Raw genomic sequence first — 20,079 nt, forward strand, 5'->3', positions numbered from 1 at the left:
AAGAGCTTGGCCCCCTCCACTTGACAGCCACCCCTCAGAGACTGAGAGACCTTGATCAGATCCCCTCTCAGCCTTCTCTTCCCCACACTAAACAGACCCAGGGCTCTCAGTCTCTCCTCGTGGCTCTCCCTTGGACTCTCTCCAGCAGGTCTCTGTCTCACTTGCACTGGGGAGCCCAGAACTGGACACAGGATTGCAGCTGTGGTCTCAGCAGGGCAGAGCAGAGGGGCAGAAGAACCTCCCTGGCCCTGTTGGCCACACTTCTCTTGCTGCACCCCAGGATGCCATTGGCTCTCTTGGCCACCAGGGCACATTGCTGTCCCCTGCAGCACTTGCTGCCCACCAGCATTCCAAGGTCTTTCTCTGTGGAGCTGCTCTCCAGCAGGGCAGTCCCTAACCTGTCCTTGTGCCAGACTATTCCACTCCCACTTCCTGCCCACGATCCTATTTAAGGAGAAGCCATTTCCTGCCTCACTCTCTTCTCCTGCCATCAGTTGGCTGACACCCTCTTGCTGCTGTTGCTGTTAGCCACCTGGTGGGGACTGTTCCATGCTGCTCCAGACTCCTAAGGCCTGCACCTAAAGAGAATCCATCTTGCATCCAGAGAATCCTTTGCCAGATGTGCCTTTTGTACCTTGTTAAAGTTACCTTTTTACTTCCAAATCCACTCAAGGCTGTTTCTTTAGTAATTTTAAGTCTCTTTCCTCCTCCTGACTAATTTTGCTTTTCTCTGCTGGGAAAATGGGAGAGGAGAGGCAACCCAAATCTCTTCCATTTGGGCTTTTGCACTCTGGGAAAAGCTTAAACCACAACAGCTGAGGAAGGACCTTATCACAGAATCATGACAGAACTAACCAGGTTGGAAAGGACCTTCAAGATCAAGTCCAACCTATCACCCAACATCATCTAATCAACCAGACCATGGCACTGAGTGCCTCATCCAGGCTTTTCTTAAACCCCTCCAGGGATGCTGACCCCACCATCTCCCTGGGCAGTCTATTCCACTCTTTCTGTGAAGAATTTCTTCCTCACCTCCAGCCTAAACCTCCCCTGGTGCAGCTTGAGACTGTGTCCTCTCATTCTGGGAGAAGAGACCAACCCCTTCCTGGCTACAACCTCCCTTCAGGGAGTTGTAGACAGCAATAAGGTCTCCCCTGAGTCTCCTGTTCTCCAGGCTAAGCAACCCCAGCTCCCTCAGCCTCTCCTCACAGGGCTGTGCTCCAGACCCCTCCCCAGCTCTGTTGCTCTTCTCTGGACACCTTCCAGCAAGTCAACCTCCTTCCTAACCTGAGGGGCCCAGAGCTGGACACAGGACTCAAGGTGTGGCCTAACCAGTGCTGAGTACAGGGCAGAATGACCTCCCTGCTCCTGCTGGCCACACTGTTCCTGATGCAGGCCAGGATGCCATTGGCCTTCTTGGCCACCTGGGCACACTGCAGGCTCATGTTCAGCTGCTGTCAATCAGCACCCCCAGGTCCCTCTCTGCCTGGCTGCTCTCCAGCCACTCTGTCCCCAGCCTGTAGCACTGCATGGGGTTGTTGTGGCCAATGTGCAGCACCTGGCACTTGGATGTGTTCAATCTCATGCCCTTGGATTCTGCCCATCTGTCCAGGCCATTGAGGTCCCTCTGCAGAGCTCTCCTAGCCTCTAACAGCTCAACTCCTGCCCCCAGCTTGGTGTCATCTGCAAACTGACTGCTGATGGACTCAATGCCCTCATCCAGATCATCAATAAAGATATTGAACAGGATGGGGCCCAGCACTGATCCCTGGGGCACACCACTAGTGCCTGGCTGCCAGCTGGATGTAGCACCATTCACCACCACACTCTGGGCCTAGCCATCCAGCCAGTTCTTAACCCAGCACAGCGTGCTGCTGGATCATCTAGTTCCAACCTCACCCAGTTCTGCCCTCCTCTGCACCCTGCACCATGCCCAGTGTGGATTACATTAGAGATGAGGAGGAAATCTTTGATGATGAAGGTGGTGAGACACTGAACCAAGTTGCCCATAGAGGTGGGAGATGTCCCATACCTGGAACCATTCCAGGTCAGGTTGGAGGGGGGGGTCTGAGCAACCTCATCTAGAATCATAGAATCATTTCAGTTGAAATAGAGCTTTCAGATCATCAGGTCCAACCCTGGTAGGGTTGCTGGACTAGATGATCTCCAGAGGTCCCTGCCAGCCCCTATCCTTCTGTGATTCTGCTATCTTTATGGCCTCTTCCAACACTAACCATTCCATTGACACTATGAGAGAGAGAGAGTGACACATCCCAGACCTTAAAGCAGCAAAATTTCCATCCTCACAGTGCTCAGCTTTCCAGTCAGGGTGGGGAAGACACTGGAACAGGTTGCCCAGGGAGGTCGTGGATGTCCCATCCCTGGAAGTGCTCAGTGCCACACTGGACAAGGCCTTGAGCAACCTGGGCTAGTGGAAAGTGTCCTTGACCATGGCTAGGGGGTTGAGACTGGATGATCTTCAAGGTCTCTTCCAACCCAACCCATTCTATGAATGTATGAAATGCCCTGAGAGGCTTAAAGCCACTGAAGTCACTTCTAAAGCCAACCAAGTTGGAAGGTGTGAGGTGAAGGTATCTGCTTTGCTAACACCCTTGAGGTGAAGCTATCTACTTTCCTCACAGCCTTCACAGCCCCATGACAGCTTGCTGTGAAGCTGCCTCTGCTGGGGAGCACTGCTAAATACAGAATCATAGATGTTTGGGGCTCAAAAGGACCTTTCAAGGTCATCTAGCCCACCTCCCCCTGCAATAAGATGGAACATCTTCAACTAGAGCAAACAACCTGACCTGGGAAACTTTCAGGGATGGGACATCTCCCACCTCTCTGGGCAACCTGGGACAGACTCTCACCACCCTCACCAGCAAAAATTTCTTCCTTCCACCTAGTCCAATCTCCCTCTTTTACCTTAAATCCATCCCCCCCTTGTCCTGTCACAAGAGGCCATGCTCAAAAGTCTGTCCCCAGCTTTCTTAGACCCCCACCTTGAAGTACTGAAAGGCCACCAGAAGGTCTCCCTGGAGCCTTCTCTTCTCCAGGCTGAACAACCCCAACTCTCTCAGCGTGGCCTCACAGCAGAGGGATTCCTGCCTTTGGGTCATCTTTGTGTCTACCTCTTGACCACAAAAATGTTGGCTCTTCTGGAGTCAAATGGCCTTTCTGGAGTCAAATCATAGAATCATGGAATGACAGAATCATGGAATGATAGAATGGTCTGGGTTGGAAGGGGCCTCCAGAGGTCATCCAGTCCAACTCCCTCTGCACTCAGCAGTGAAACCCTCACCTAGATCAGGCTGCCCAGAGCCTTGTTGAGCCTCACCTTGAATATCTCCAGGAATGGACCCCCAACCACCTCCCTGGGGGCAGCACCCTGGCTCTTCTGAAGTCAAACCACCCCCCCCAGATAAAAGGGATTCAGCAGCTTAGCAGGAAGGAGAGAAGCAACAAGGGTGCCGGGTGGCTATGGAACCAAGAAGGGCAGGGCAAGACCTTACCAAGGCAAGACTTACATGGACTGGCCAGTGGGTTTACCAGTGTGGAGGTACATAGCTGTAGGTGGGGGTTCCTTGAGCCCTGTACGTTGGCACAGACACTGGATGTGCTCCGATGGCAGTGTGCTGGGGGGTGGTCAACAAGGTTCCTGCAATGGGCATGGGAGAAACACTTCAGCAAGGAGAAGGACAGGTGCCTTAGTTCAGAAAGAGACACAGACAGACAGCATGGCTCTGCCAGAATCAACACAAAAGGGCTGGAAAGTTTAAATGGAAATGCTCTTTGCATCTGCATTACAACAGCACAGAAGCAGATAATAAAATACACAGGAGCCACGGTCTGGGCTTAGCACAGAACCCCATGAAGAATGCAGCCCCTGAAGCAACTCAAAAGATGTGCAGTTCCTTGGAACCTCTCTGCACACATGACTGCTGGAATGCTAAGGCACCAGAGAATTGTTTGGGTTGGAAAAGACTTCCAGGTTCATCACTTCCAACCATCGACCCAGCACCACCGTGGCCATTGAACCATGCCCCAAAGTGCCAGGGCCACAGGTTCCATGAACACCTCCAGGCATGGGGACTCCACCACACCTCCCTGGGCAGCCTGTTTCAACCCCTGACCACTCTTCCAGGAAACAAATTCTTCCTCATCTCCAACCTAACCCAGCCCTGGCACAATTTCAGGCCATTTCCTCTCACCCTATCACCTCAGACTAGGGAGAAGAGACCAACCCCAGCTCACTGCAACCTCCTTTCAGTGAGCTGTAGAGAGCAATGAGGTCTCACCTCAGCCTCCTTTTCTTCAGACTGAACACCCCCAGCTCCCTCAGCTGCTCCTCAGCAGCCCTGTTCTCCACACATGCTTGGACTGGATGATCTTGGAGGTCTTTTCCAACCCAGACAATGCTCTGATTTTATGACAGGCAAGAATGACGTTGTTGGGGATGTAAGAGCGAAAGAACAATGTGTTTAAAGATGCTAGAACACATTGAAGGGATGAAAGAACATTTAAGGATGACAGAACACATTTCAGGATCCAAGACTAAGAAAGAATATATTTAAGGATGTAAGGATGCATCCCTCCAGAGTGAGCCACACAAAAGGGTCTCCTCTGCTAACCAAAACAAAATTGCCTTAGATCAGCAGCAGGAGGAAACCAACTGGTTTTTCACTTGCAAAGGAGGAGTACCCAGCAAGTACAACTATAAAATCCCAGAATATATCTGGCTTGAAAGAGACCTTGAAGATCATCCAGTCCAAGCAAGCAGCACACTGTCAGGGCTCAGTTTTGAAGCTGGCATGACTGCAGCATACTGTGAAGAACATCAGCAGAAGTGGGCAGATCCAGATTGGATGTTAGGAAGAAGTTCTTCCCCATGAGGGGGGTGAGACACTGGCACAGGCTGCCCAGGGAGAAGCCTCATCCCAGGAAGTTTTTAAGGCCAGGCTGGATGTTCCTCACATCCAATCTAAATCTGCTCTTCTCTCATTTCAAGCCACTGCCTCTCATACTGTTCCTGCAGGCCTTAGCAAACAGTCCCTCTGCAGCCTTCTTGTAGCCTCCTTCAGGTACTGGCAAGGTATTCTAAGGTCTCCCTGGAGCCTTCTCTTCTCCAGGCTGAACACCCCCAGCTCCCTCAGCCTGGCCTCAGAGCAGAGCTGCTCCAACCCCCTGAGCATTTCCCTGGCCCTCCTCTAGACCTGCTCCAGCAGCTCCAGGTCCTTCCTGTGCTGAGGGCTCCAGACCTGCACACAGCACTCCAGGTGAGGTCTCCCCAGAGCAGAGCAAAGTGGCAGAGTCACCTCTCTGGCTCTGCTGCCAACGCTGCTTTGGATGCAGCCCAGGCTGCCCTTGGCCTTCTGTGCTGCAAGCTCACACTGCCTGCTCCTGTCCAGCTTCTCCCCCCCCAGCACCCCCAAGGCCTTTTCCTCAGGGCTGCTTTCCATCCCCTCCTCCCCCAGTCTGTATTGATAGTGAGGATTGTTCCAGCCCAGGGGCAGAGCCCTGCACTTGCTCTTGTGGAACCTCCTGAGGTTCACCTGGGCTTCACCTCTCCAGCCTGTCCAGGTCCCTCTGGATGCCATCCTGTCCCTCTGGTGGATCCACAGCACCACTCAGCTTGGTGTCATCTGCACAGTACTGATGGTGCCTCAATCTCCCTGTCTATCACAGAATCAACCAGACCTTTGAGATCATCAAGTGCAACCAATCACCCAACCCTAAATAATCAACCAGACCATGGCACTGAGTGCCTCATACAGGCTTTTCTTAAACCCCTCCAGGGATAGTGACTCCACCACCTCCCTGGGCAGCACATTCCAGTGGCCAGTCTCTCTTTTAGGGAAGAACTTCTTCCTAACATCCAGCGTAAACCTCCTCTGGCACAGATTGAGACTGTGTCCTCTTGTTCTGGTGCTGGCTGCCTGGGAGAAGAGACCAACATCCACCTGGCTACAACCTCCCTTCAGGGAGTTGTAGACAGCAATAAGGTTTCCCCTGAACCTCTTCTTCTCCAGGCTAAGCAACCCCAGCTCCCTCAGCCTCTCCTCACAGGGCTGTGCTCCAGACCCCTCCCCAGCTCTGTTGCCCTTCTCTGGACACCTTCCAGCAAGTCAACATCCTTCCTAACCTGAGGGGCCCAGAACTGGACACAGGACTCAAGATGTGGCCTAACCAATGCAGTGTACAGGGGCAGAATGACCTCCCTGCTCCTGCTGGCCACACTGTTCCTGATGCAGGCCAGGATGCCATTGGCCCCCTTGGCTGCCTGGGCACACTGCAGGCTCATGTTCACCTGCTGTCAACCACTACCCCCAGGTCCCTTTCTGCCTGGCTGCTCTCCAGCCACTCTGACCCCAGCCTGTAGCTCTGCATGGGGTTGTTGTGCCCCAAGTGTAGAATGTGGCACTCAGACCTGTTAAATCTCATGCCCTTGGGCTCTGCCCATCTCTGGAGCCTGCCAAGGTCCTTCTGCAGAGCCCTCCTACCCTCTCCAGACTGAGGCCTGCCCCCAGCTTGGTGTCATATGCAAACTGATTGATGATGGACTTGATCCCCTTGTCCAGGTCATCACTAAATGGTGCAACCGCTGCATGGGGTCATTGTGGCCCAACTGTAGATCTCCTTATCTATAGCACTGATAAAAACATGAAACAGCACAGGTGCCAGCACAGATGTCCCCTGAGGGGGACTCCTTACCTGCTGACATGGCCATGGTGGTGCCAGCGACCATGCCCATGGCCACTCCGTTGGTCCTGGGGGCGGCCACTGGAGCTGGGTAGATGGCCGAGGGGATGCTGTTGGGTTGGACCACGGTGGTGTGATGGATGACATGGGGCTGTGCAGCATACACTGGCTGGGTGTAGTAAGCTCCCTGTGGGAGTAAGGGTGAGAAAAAAACACCAAAAAAAACCACCAACCATCACCTTGGCACTGGACTGGAAGCACACAGACAAAGGGCAGGACATGGAATGTGGCCTCCCGTTTGAGATCTCGAAGGGGGCTACAAGAAGGCTGCAGAGGGACTGGTTGCTAAGGTCTACAGCCTGGAGAAGAGAAGGCTCCAGGGAGACCTTAGAGCAGCCTGCCAGTACCTGAAGGGGGCTGTAAGAAGGCTGCAGAGAGACTGTTTGCAGAGGCCTGCAGGGACAGGATGAGAGGCAATGGCTTCAAACTACAGCAGAGCAGATTTAGATTGGATGTGAGGAACAAGTTCTGCACCATGAGGGTGGTGGAACACTGGAACAGGTTGCCCAGGGAGGTGGTTGAGGCCTCATCCCTGGAGATATTCAAGGTGAGGCTAGACAGGGCTCTGGGCAACCTGATCTAGCTGAGGATGTCCCTGCTGAGTGCAGAGGGGTTTGGACTGGATGACTTCTGGAGGTCTCTTCCAGCCCAAACCATTGCATGATTCTGTGATTCCATCCTGCATGTGAGTTGGGGCAACCTCTGGTACCAAGACAAGGCTGAGGGGTTGAAGGGATGGACAACAGCCCTGAGGAGTGTTGGACTTAGAAGATCTCCAGGGGTCACTCCCAGCCTCTACCATTCTGTGAGAAGGACCTGGGGGTGCTGGGGAGTGCAAAGCTGGACATGAACTGGCATCAAGCACTGCCAGCCTAGAGCCAGCCCTGTGCTGAGCTGATCCCCAGCAGTGTGGGCAGCAGGGTCAGGGAGGGGATTCTGCCCCTCTGCTGTGCTCTGCTCAGACCCCACCTGCAGTTCTGGGGCAGCTCTGGAGGCCTCAGCACAGACAGGGACCTGTTGGAGTAGGGCCAGAGGAGGCCACAGCCATGCTGGGAGGGCTGGAAGCCCTCTGCTGTGAGGCCAGGCTGGGAGGGTTGGTGTTGTTCAGCCTGGAGAAGGCTCCAGGGAGACCTTCTGGTGGCCTTGCAGGACTTGAAGGGGCTGAGAAGAAAGCTGGGGACAGACTTTTGAGCAGGGCCTGTTGGGACAGGACAAGAGGGGATGGTTTGACACTCCAAGAGGGAGATTCAGACTGGAGAGAAGGGAGAAATGTTTGACACTGAGGCTGGTGAGAGCCTGGCCCAGGCTGCCCAGAGAGGTGGGAGATGCCAAACCCTGGAAGCATTCCAGGTCAGGTTGTTTGGGGCTCTGAGCAGCCTGCTCTAGCTGTAGATGTCCCTGCTGACTGCAGGGGGGTTGGACTGGATGACCTTGCAAGGTCCCTTCCAACCCAAAGCATTTGATGATTCTGTGACTCAGAGGCAGTCAGCAGCTCTGTGTGCAGTGCCTGGGAACACAGATCCTGCTGGCACATCAGCCCTGTCTGCAGCTCCTGCTTTGGAGGCAGCAGTTGCAGATCTCAGGGTCAGTCATGCTGGCTGCAGCAGCACAGCCCCACACCTCCAAGCCTGCCCCAAATAGGACACAGAAGATTCTGAAACCAAGCCCATATCACAAGCCTGGACCTCTCTGGTGGTCTTTCCCTTCAAGACTGCAAGCCCTCAAGTCTTCCTGATGTCCTCCAGAAGGAACATGTAGTGGGTTGAAGTTTCCTCCAGAAAGCTTCAAGGGTTTGAAGCAAGGGAGGGAGGTTTGGTCCTCCATTAGTGAAAGCCACCAGAAAACCTCTGAAGGTTTGGATGGAGGGGAGAAAGGGATGCAGGTGGCCTATCAAATGACTTCCTTCTTACATGAACTACAAAAGCTGCAGGAATTTCCCTGGGGAATAAGAAGGCCATGGGAAGAAGGCCCAGGAAGAAAAGGTGACTGCAGAATCAGCTAGTGGAGAAGACACAGGCTAGGTGGTGAGTGCTGCAAGCACCACAGGCTGGAAGGAGCAACCAAAGCGCCTCCATCATTGGTGTTCCCTTCCAGGCTGTCAAAACTTATACTGCAAGCAAGAGACCCTGGGAAGCAGAACATCTGCAAGCCCTGCTCCATCTCAGGCCTGCTAGGGAGGGGCACTGCTAGCAGATGTCAACCTCCTGCTGCGGGCCAGGACCAGAGAAGAACCCACAGGTAAGGATGGATTTGGTCTCCCCAGCAGTTGTGGGGATTTTTAGGGTTGGAAGGGAGCTCAAGGATCATCCAGTTCCAACCCCCCTGCCATGGCCAGGGACACCTCACACTACAGCAGGTTGCTCACAGCCACATCCAGCCTGGCCTTAAAAACCTCCAGGCATGAGGCTTCCACCACCTCCCTGGGCAACCTGTGCCAGTGTCTCACCACCTTCGTGGGGAACAACTTCTTCCTAACATCCAGTCTGAATCTCCCCACTTCTAGTTTTGCTCCACCCCCCCCCGCCCAGTCCTATCCCTCCCTGACACCCTCAAAAGTCCCTCCCCAGCTTTCCTGTAGCCCCCTGAAGATCCTGGAAGGCCACAAGAAGGTCTCCTCAGAGCCTTCTCTTCTCCAGACTGCACAACCCCAGCTCTCTCAGTCTGTCTCCATAGCAGAGCAGCTCCAGCCCTCTGCTCCTCCTTGTGGCCCTGCTCTGGACACCTTCCAGCACCTCCAGATCCTTCCTGGCACAGAGGCTCCAGAACTGGACACAGTGCTCCAGGTGTGGTCTCAGCAGAGTGGAGCAGAGGGGCAGAATCCCCTCCCTGGCCCTGCTGGCCACACTTCTCTTGCTGCAGCCCAGGCTGTGGTTGGCTCTCTGGGCTGCAAGTGCTCCCTGCTGGCTCCTGTTGAGCTTCTCCTCCCCCAGCACCCCCAAGGCCTTTTCTCCAGGGCTGCTCTCCAGCCAGTCCCTGCCCAGCCTGTATCAGTGCCTGGGATTGCCCTGACCCAGCTGCAGGACCTTGCCCTTGGTCTTGCTGAACCTCATGAGGTTGGCTTGGGCTCATCTCTCCAGCCTGTCCATGTCCCTCTGGATGGATACCTTCCCTCCAGCCTGTCAGCTGCACCTCACAGTTTGGTGCAGCGTTGCCCCTTCCTCTTGACACGCCTCCCCCTCAGCTATTCATAGACCTTGATCAGATCCCCTCTCAGCCTTCTCTTCCCCACACTAAACAGCCCCAGGGCTCTCAGTCTCTCTTCACAGGGCAGATGCTCAAGTCCCCTAAGCATCCTCCTGGCTCTCCCTTGGACTCTCTCCAGCAGGTCTCTGTCTCTCTTGCACTGGGGAGGCCAGAACTGGACACAGGATTGCAGCTGTGGTCTCAGCAGGGCAGAGCAGAGGGGCAGAAGAACCTCCCTGGCCCTGCTGGCCACACTTCTCTTGCTGCACCCCAGGATGCCATTGGCTCTCTTGGCCACCAGGGCACATTGCTGTCCCCTGAAGAGCTTGCTGCCCACCAGCACTCCAAGGTCTTTCTCTGTGGAGCTGCTCTCCAGCAGGGCAGCCTCCAATTTGTCCTTCTGCCTGGTGTGGTTCCTCCCCAGGACCAGCACTTGAACCTCCTGAGGTTCCCCTTTGCCCAGCTCTCCATCCCACCCACATCTGCTTGGATAAAGCCTTGCAGGACCCCTTGGGCTGTGTTTGGACGCTGCTGAGCAGCCCATGACATTGCTGGGGCGGCACCTACCTGGGTGTAGAGGTTCTGCTGGGGGTAGGCACTTCTGATGGGGTACACAGCAGTCTGGTATGGGTTGGGAGAGGGTGAGTAGGGAGGAGGGGCAGTGCTGCTCTGGGTCGGTGGCACCTTGTAGGGGGTCCCCGCAGTGTACCCTGGCAGAGAGAAGAGTTGAACAAGTTAGGGGGAGGGTGGACAGCTGCAGGGCTGCTCCCCCTTGTACAAGAGCAACCCAAGCCAGCCCCTTTAAGGAACATAACAGCCTCTGAGGGATGAGGAAGAAGCTGCAGCTTGCACCAAGAAGCTGCAGCTTGCACCCAGGGTGTGCCAGGGACAGGCAGCACCAAGAGGCTGCAGCTTGCACCCAGGGTGTGCCAGGGACAGGCAGCACCAAGAGGCTGCAGCTTGCACCCAGGGTGTGCCAGGGACAGGCAGCACCAAGAGGCTGCAGCTTGCACCCAGGGTGTGCCAGGGACAGGCAGCACCATGAACCTGCAGCTTGCACCCAGGGTGTGCCAGGGACAGGCAGCACCATGAACCTGCAGCTTGCACCCAGGGTGTGCCAGGGACAGGCAGCACCAAGAGACTGCTGCTTGCACCCAGGGTGTGCCAGGGACAGGCAGCACCAAGAGACTGCAGCTTGCACCCAGGGTGTGCCAGGGACAGGCAGCACCAAGAGGCTGCAGCTTGCACACAGGGTGTGCCAGGAGAAGGCAGCACCAAGAGGCTGCAGCTTGCACCCAGGGTGTGCCAGGGACAGGCAGCACCATGAACCTGCAGCTTGCACCCAGGGTGTGCCAGGGACAGGCAGCATCAAGAGGCTGCAGCTTGCACCCAGGGTGTGCCAGGGACAGGCAGCACCAAGAGGCTGCAGCTTGCACCCAGGGTGTGCCAGGGACAGGCAGCACCATGAACCTGCAGCTTGCACCCAGGGTGTGCCAGGGACAGGCAGCACCATGAACCTGCAGCTTGCACCCAGGGTGTGCCAGGGACAGGCAGCACCAAGAGACTGCTGCTTGCACTCAGGGTGTGCCAGGGACAGGCAGCACCAAGAGACTGCAGCTTGCACCCAGGGTGTGCCAGGAGAAGGCAGCACCAAGAGGCTGCAGCTTGCACCCACGATGTGCCAGGAGCAGGCTACACCAAGCAGCTGCAGCAATGGGGACTCCACCACCTCCCTGGGCAGCCTGTTCCAACCCCTGACCACTCTTCCAGCAAACTAGTTTTCCCTGATCTCCAACCTAACCCTCCCCTGGCACAATTTCAGGCCATTTTCTATCCTTCTATCACCTGAGACTAGGCAGAAGACACCCACTGCCACCTCACTGCAGCCTCCTTTCAGGGAGGTGTGGAGAGCAATGAGGCCTCCTCTCAGTCTCCTTTTCTCCAGACTGAATACCCCCAGCTCCCTCAGCTGCTCCTCCCCAGCCCTGTTCTCCAGACCCTTCCCAGCTCTGTTGCCCTTCCCTGGGCCTGCTCCAGCCCTCAATGTCCTCCTTGGAGTGAGTGTCTCCAAACTGACCCCAGGATTTGAGGTGCAGCCTCACCAGTGTTAAGTCCAGGGGGACCATCCTTGCCCTGCTCCTGCTGGCCACACTATTTCTGCTCCAAGCCTGGCTGCTGGTGGCCTTCTTGGCCACTTGAGAGCACGCTGCTGGCTCACCTCCAGCCAGCTGTCAGCCCACACTCCCAGGTCCTTTTCTACCTCTCCATGACATTAAAGAAGGTCTTAAAGCCCTGCCCAGGCAGGTGTCACCTTCCACAGTTATAAAGTGGGGAGGGAAAGAGAACAATTTGTGGCTAAGAATGACACATGATCAAGCTTTAATGGCCAAGAGATGATGGAAGTTCCTCTTGGCAAAGCATGGCTGCGCTTTATGACTATCTCCCACCTTGTTAGGATGAGGAGGTTGGGCATGGTCCTTGCTTCAGCAGCAGGCTGGGATTTTAAAAAGCCTTTGAGCTCCAGCTGCCATTAAAACTGTGGCTCAAATCCCTCCTGCTGCTCCAGAGATCCCAACCTTAAGTCACCCTGCACAGATGGAGGGTTTTTTTTTTCCCAGACTAGCAAAAAAAGGGGTGGGAAATAACCTCAGGTGAATTTGGTGTCACGGACTCCTCTTCTTCCCACAGGAAGGGGTGAGCATAAGCTTGATTATATGGAATGGAATGGAATGGAACCAGGTTGGAAGAGACCTTCGAGATCATTGCATCCAACCTATCATCCAACACCACCTAATCAACTAACCCATGGCACCAAGCACCCTGTCAAGTCTCCTCCTGAACACCTACAGTGATGGTGACTCCACCACCTCCCTGGGCAGCCCATTCCAATGGGCACTCACTTTCTCAGTGAAGAACTTTCTCCTCACCTCCAGCCTAAACCTCCCCTGGTGCAGCCTGAGACTGTGTCCTCTTGTTCTGGTACTGGTAGCCTGGGAGAAGAGACCAACCCCCACCTGGCTACAACCTCCCTTCAGGTAGTTGTAGAGAGCGATAAGGTCACCCCTGAGTCTCCTCCTCTCCAGGCTAAGCAACCCCAGCTCCCTCAGCCTCTCCTCACAGGGCTGTGCTCCAGATCCCTCAAATTTGTTGCCCTTCTCTGGATACCTTCCAGCATTTCAAAGTCCTTCTTAACCTGAGGGGCCCAGAACTGGACACAGGACTCAAGGTGTGGCCTAACCAGTGCTGAGCACAGGGCAGAATGATCTCCCTGCTCCTGCTGGCCACACTGTTCCTGATGCAGGCCAGGATGCCATTGGCCTTCTTGGCCACCTGGGCACACTGCAGGCTCATGTTCAGCCTACTCTCAACCACTACTCCTAGGTCCCTCTCTGCCTGGCTGCTCTCCAGCCACTCTGACCCCAGCCTGTAGCACTGCCTGGGGTTGTTGTGGCCAATGTGCAGCACCTGGCACTTGGATGTGTTCAATCTCATGCCGTTGGACTCTGCCCATCTGTCCAGGCCATTGAGGTCCCTCTGCAGAGCTCTCCTAGGCTCTAACAGCTCAACTCCTGCCCCCAGCTTGGTGTCATCTGCAAACTGACTGATGATGGACTCAATGCCCTCATCCAGATCATCAATAAAGATATTGAACAGGATGGGGCCCAGCACTGATTCCTGGAGGACACCACTAGTGCCTGGCTGCCAGCTGGATGTGGCACCATTCACCACCACTCTCTGGGCTCAGCCTCCAGCCAGTTCCTCACCCAGCACAGAGTGCTGCTGTCCAAGCCAGGGGCTGACAGCTTGGCCGGGAGTTTGCTATGGGGGACGGTGTCAAAGGCCTTGCTGAAGTCCAGGCAGACCACAGCCACAGCCTGCCCCACATTACCCAGGCAGTCACCTGAGTATAGAATCATAGAGAATCATTAAGGTTGGAAAAGACCTTCAAGGTCATTGGGTCCAACTATCAAACCAGCATCACCATGGCCACTAAACCATAGAACTGGTTTGGTTAGAGGCCTTCAGGATCATCCAGCCCAGCCATCAATCCAACACCACCATGGCCATTAATCCACGTCCCCAGGTGCTGCTTCTTGAACACCTCTAGGCATGGGGACTCCACCACCTACCTGGGCAGCCTCTTCCAATCCCTGACCACTCCTGCAGCAAAGAAATACTTCCTCATCTCCAACCTAACCCTCCCCCTGGAGCAACTTGAAGGGACATTTAGCTGGATGATGCATTTGCTAAGTGGTCATGTCCAGAGTGGCAGACAACAGCTGGCCACACTTCTCTTGCTGCACCCCAGGATGCCATTGGCTCTCTTGGCCACAAGGGCACATTGCTGTCCCCTGCAGAACTTGCTGCCCACCAGCACTCCAAGGTCTTTCTCCATGGAGCTGCTTTCCAGCAGGGCAGCCTCTAACCTGTCCTAGTGCCTGCTGTTATTCCACCCCAGGTGCAGGACCCTGCACTTGCCCTTATTGAACTCCATGAGGTTTGCCTGCACCCAGCCCTCAGCCTGTCCAGATGGTGCTCTCCTCTTCATGCTCCTTCATGGCTTTAACACAGGAGAAGAGAGAGGAGCAGGGATGCCACCTGCCTTCATTGCTCTGCAAGGGTTCATCCCAGATGGAATGGCAGAAGCCATACAGCTCTCCCAGAAGCAACACAACTCTCTCACCAGGCAGCTCTGGCAGCAGCAGGTGAGGAATCTGCTATGTGGTGCCAGCAAGCAACCCCCAGGGAAGGACACCTGGACACTTGCATGGACATGAACGATCCCACATCCCTTTGCTCATCCTATGAGGGAGGCTGAGAGCCCTGGGGGTGGTTAGTCTGGAAAAGAGAGGACTGAGAGAGCATTTAATCAATGTCTATCAATATCTGAGGGCTGGGGGTCAGGAGGGAGGGGAAACGCTCTGCTAAGCTGCACCCTGGGATAGGACAAGGGGTAATGGATGTAAACCACAGCACAGGAGGCTCCACCTCAGCATGAGGAGGAACTTCTTCACTGGGAGGGTCACAGAGCCCTGGAGCCTTTCAAGCCCCATCTGGATGTGTTCCTGTGTGACCTGTGCTGGATTCTATGCTCCTGCTCTGGCAGGGGGGTCGGACTCAACCTTCAGAGGTCTCTTCCAACCCCTAGCATCCAATGATCCCAAACTAACCCCATCCCCAAACAACCACCCCCCCACACCAGGAGGGGAGGAAGGAGATGGGAACAAAGCAACCAACCAAAGCCCAGAAGAAAAGGTTTAGTTACTGAATGCTGCAGAAGAAGCCTGGTAAGTTCTGTTCTCGGTGCTGGCGTCCACCGGGAGGTGGAAGGTTCCCTCTGTGGCACAGGAGGAGGAGGTCTGTGGCCAGGCTTGCTTCATCAGAAGTGTAGCTTGAGTGGAGAGAGAGAAGAGGGGTCACAGACAGCAGGGGAGACACAAACTCCCACACCTGGGGCACATTTGAACCACTTGGCTGCTCTCTTCCTTTCCACCCACCCCCAGCCCCATCTGTGGTAGTTTCAGGCTCTGCCCTTAAAGGTTTTCCACAGAGCTTGAAGGGAAAGTAGCAGAATGTAAATAAATCACCACTGGATGGGAAAAGGAAAATACTGAGGATAAGGATAGGACTGGAGGGGATGAAGCAAAACCAGAAGTGGGGAGATTGAGATTGGATGTTAGGAAGAAGTTCTTCCCCATGAGGGTGGTGAGACCCTGGCACAGGTTGCCCAGGGAGGTGGTGGAAGCCTCATGCCTGGAGGTTTTGAAGGCCAGGCTGGAGGTGGCTGTGAGCAACCTGCTGTAGTGTGAGGTGTCCCTGGCCATGGCAGAGGGGGTGGAACTGGCTGATCCTTGAGCTCCCTTCCAACCCTGACAGTTCTGTGATTCTATGATTCTTTTCTCTTGCCCCTTTGTGTTCAGTGGGGTCAGGAGGTGGGGGAGGGACATCCAATCTGAATCTCCCCACTTCTACTTTTGCCCCATCCCCCCAAGTCTTATCACTCCCTGCCACCTGAAAATCATTTAGGTTGGGAAAGGCCTCCAAGATCATCAAGTCCAACCATTAACCCTACTCTACCCAGTCCACCAAGCACCACATCCACCTGGCTTTTAAACACCTCCAGGCATGGTGACTCCACCACCTCTCTCAGCATCCTCTGACAACCCTTTCAGTAATTTTTTTCCCTCATGTTCAGCCTTCAACCTCCCTTGGTGCAGCTGGAGGCCATTCCCTCTTGTTCTATCACTAGATACTTGGGAGAAGAAACCAACACCCACCCCACCCCCCCATGCTCACCTTCTTGTAGAGCAAACCTTGAGGTTTGTGGGAAGGGAGAGACTCAGAGCAGAATTTCTCCTCCACTTGAGCACTGATCTGCTCCAAGCCTGTGCCCCTTCCCAAAGGTCTGTGAGCTCTTAAGGGCTTCCAAACTGCCTTGTTTTATTTTTCCATGGTCTGTTGCACTCCTGAACATCACCCTGGAGACCCAGCTCCCAGAAACACTCCTCTTCCATTTAGGCTTTTCATCAAAACCAGGTTCAATTAATTCACTATTAATATCTCCTGGTCAAAGGTGGCTTTCAGGAACATGAGTATCTCCTGGTCCCAACCAAAGAAGCTTCCAGGAACATGAATATCTCCTGGTCCACATCAAGGATGCTTCCAGGAACATGAATATCTCCTGGTCCACATCAAGGAGGCTTCCAGGAGCATTAGTATCTCCTGGTCCACACCAAGGAGGCTTCCAGGAGCATTAATATCTCCTGGTCCACACCAAGGAGGCCTCCAGGAGCATTAATGTCTCCTGGTCCTTTGCAGGAGCTACAGTTCACAGAGGTTCCCATCCAGCCATGATTATTTAACAGCATTTAAGATCTACCTCATGGAATCATGGACTGGGTTGGGTTGGGAGGGACCTTTAGAGGTCATCTAGTCCAACTTCACAATCTCTTATTGATTTGTCTTCCAAATAAAGTCCCCAAGGTCTCCAGAAGGTTGGAGGCCAGGGCCTGTCCCTCTTGTCCATTGGTGGCATTAAGGACATGTAATACAGGGATTTTGGGGTCAGATCTGCCAGGCCAAGAGACTTCTGGAGGTGGGGGGGAAATAAAAAAGGAGCTTTGGGCAAGAGAAGAGCAATGGAGCTGTGATTTTGTAGTCAGGGTTCTGCTAGCAGAAGCAGCCAAGCTCAGACACAGCCATCTGGGGCAGAGAGAGGAGATCTTTGGGATAGACACCATGGCCCGTAGGAGAGGGTGGCGGATTCCTTATCCTCCTGTTGGCCCACAAGGAGTCACACATGAAGACATTTTCAAGCTGAGCTTTGTTACTCCTTCTCCTAAGCAAGTCCCTATCCCCAATGGGCTCCTCACTAATCCCTGCAGAAGAAATTTCAGAACTGGCTCAGAGCTTCTGAACCTTTCTGCAGCCCAAAGGGAAGAGCAGTGAGGTTCCAACCCCTCTCCAATGCCTTCATGTCTGCTCAGGCTCTTCATTAACCATGTCTGAAGAGGCAGCTGTAAATCTGGAGTGCCACAGGGCTGGAGGAGGAGGACAAGGAATCACCTCTGGAGCCACAGAACATGCCAGCCCTGTGGCAGATCCTAATGGTTGGACACAACTGCCTAGAGAGAGGGGAGAAGCACTGCTGCAGGTCTGCTGGTCCCCCCCAAACTGGATTTGATCCTCCCAGTATCTTCTAAACAAAGAACTTTTATTCCTTATCTATTGTATCCCAGGCACATCTGGTGGAAGTTTGAAGCCACTGCCTTTCCTCCTGTCCCTGCAGGCCTTTGCAAACAGTCTCTCTGCAGCCTTCTTGTACAGAATTAACCAGGTTGGAGATCATCAAGTCCACCCAACACCATTGCATGAACTAAACCATGGCACTAAGTGACTCATCCAGTCTCTTTTTAAACACCTCCAGTGATGCTGACCCCACCACCTCCCTGGGCAGCACATCCCAATGGCCAATCTCTCTTTCTGGGAAAAATTTCTTCCTAACATCCAGCCTGAACCTCCCCTGGCACAGCTTGAGACTGTGTCCTCTTGTTCTGGGAGAAGAGACCAACCCCCACCTGGCTTCAACCTCCCTTCAGGTAGTTGTAAACTGGAAGGCCAATGGCATCCAGGCCTGGATCAGGAACAGTGAGGCCAGCAGGAGAAGGGAAGTCATTCTGCCCTGTACTCAGCACTGGTTAGGCCACACCTTGAGCCCTGTGTCCAGTTCTGGGCCTCTCAGGTTAAGAAGGACATTGAGACACTTGAATGTGTCCAGAGAAGGGCAACAAGGCTGGGGAGAGGCCTTGAGCACAGCCCTGTGAGGAGAGGCTGAGGGAGCTGGGGTTGCTTAGCCTGGAGAAGAGGAGGCTCAGGGGAGACCTTATTGCTGTCTACTGTCTACCTGAAGGGAGGTTGTAGCCAGGAAGGGGTTGGTCTCTTCTCCCAGGCAAGCAGCACCAGAACAAGAGGACACAGTCTCAAGCTGCACCAGGGGAAGTTTAGGCTCAAGGTGAGGAGAAAGTTCTCAGAGAGAGCTGTTGCCCATTGGAATGTGCTGCCCAGGGAGGTGGTGGAGTCACCATCCCTGGAGGAGTTCAAGAGGGGATTGGACATGGTTCTTGGTGCCAGGGTCTAGTCATGAGGTCTTGGGTGATAGGTTGGACTTGATGATCTTTGGGGTCTCCTCCAACCTTGGTGATACTCTGATACTGTGATATTAGATCTCCCCAGAGCCTTCTCTTCTCCAGGCTGAACACCCCCAGCTCCCTCAGCCTGGCCTCAGAGTAGAGCTGCTCCAACCCCCTGAGCATTTCCCTGGCCCTCCTCTAGACCTGCTCCAGCAGCTCCAGGTCCTTCCTGTGCTGAGGGCTCCAGACCTGCACACAGCACTCCAGGTGAGGTCTCCCCAGAGCAGAGCAAAGTGGCAGAATCACCTCTCTGGCTCTGCTGCCAACGCTGCTTTGGATGCAGCCCAGGCTGCCCTTGGCCTTCTGTGCTGCAAGCTCACACTGCCTGCTCCTGTCCAGCTTCTCCCCTCCTCAGCACCCCCAAGGCCTTTCCAGGGCTGCTTTCCATCCCCTCCTCCCCCAATGGGTACTGATAGTGAGGATTGTTCTGGCTCACAGGGACCTCCTGATATCCAAAGCTCAGCGCTGCTTTTTCTTTGAGGGCACCAAAGTGATGGATGCTAGCAAAAAAGAAAGAGCATTCTTCTCCCCTGCATTATTAATCAATGCAGCTGGAGCAGAAGCCAACCTCCAGGTGTGTGCCCTACTTCCAGGCAAAGAAAAAAAGGACTTGTATTTTAATGAAGGAAACTCAACCAACCATTTCCAGAAGACAGAATGGCTGGGAGGGAAGATGCAGCAGGCTTAATGAAGACATAGATCATTATTTTGGGGTTGTGGATTGGGTTTGGGGTTCTTTTTGTTGCTAATTCTTCTGCCCTTGGTGATTTGCAGTAGCTCCTTTTCATCTTCTTGAAATTAATTTGGTTTTGCTGAGCCAGTCCTAACTAAGCAGGCTGGTGGCAGGCAGCAGAGCTTGGCAGTGCTGGTGGGTCTGAAGCCTGATTTGTGTTTCTCCCTCTAATCAAGAATAGGGAAATCCAACAGGAGAAGCAGAGAAGGTTGTTTCAGTCAACCAGGATGGAAAGAAACTCATTCCCTTAGTAATTAATTCTCTTAGGCTTTCCATAGGGTGCCTTTGGCTGAGCTCTTAGAGAATCATAGAATGGTAGGGGTGGGAAGGGATCTCTGGAGATCATCAAGTCCAAGCCACCTGCCAAAGCAGGATCACCCAGGGTAGGTCACACAGGGATCCAAGAATCACAGAGCCACAGAGCTGTTTTGTTTGCAAGAGACTTCCAAGGTCATCCAGTCCAACCATCAACCCAACACCGCCATGGCCACTGGTTTCTTCAGTGGCCCCTCCAGTCATGGGGACTCCACCACCTCCCTGGGCAGCCTCTTCCAATCCCTGACCACTCTTGCAGCAAAGAAATTCTTCCTCACCTCCAACCTAACCCTCCCCTGGCACAATTTCAGGCCATTTCCTCTCCTTCTATCACCTGAGACCAGGTAGAGAGACCAACCCCACCTGGCTTCAACCTCTCAGGGAGTAGAGATGCAGACG

General features: G+C 54.2%; 1 protein-coding gene across 4 annotated transcripts in view; it reads right to left on the bottom strand.

Moving 5' to 3' along the window:
- Nucleotides 1–20,079, bottom strand: part of FAM168A (family with sequence similarity 168 member A) — a 228,043-nt gene that overhangs the window by 6,858 nt on the left and 201,106 nt on the right. For all 4 annotated transcript variants that reach the window (XM_068139242.1, XM_068139218.1, XM_068139228.1 and 1 more), the window contains 4 exons: nucleotides 15,209–15,334; nucleotides 10,510–10,652; nucleotides 6,712–6,886; nucleotides 3,528–3,658 (listed from right to left, as the gene is read on the bottom strand). In XM_068139242.1, coding sequence (XP_067995343.1) covers nucleotides 3,546–3,658; nucleotides 6,712–6,886; nucleotides 10,510–10,652; nucleotides 15,209–15,334 — 557 coding nt within the window. In that variant the 3' untranslated portion in view covers nucleotides 3,528–3,545. The remainder of the gene's footprint in view (nucleotides 1–3,527; nucleotides 3,659–6,711; nucleotides 6,887–10,509; nucleotides 10,653–15,208; nucleotides 15,335–20,079) is intronic.

Source organism: Melanerpes formicivorus, unplaced genomic scaffold (genome assembly GCF_026170545.1).
Source record: "Melanerpes formicivorus ecotype bairdi unplaced genomic scaffold, bMelFor1.0.p_v2 SCAF_1, whole genome shotgun sequence".
NCBI lineage: Eukaryota > Metazoa > Chordata > Aves > Piciformes > Picidae > Melanerpes > Melanerpes formicivorus.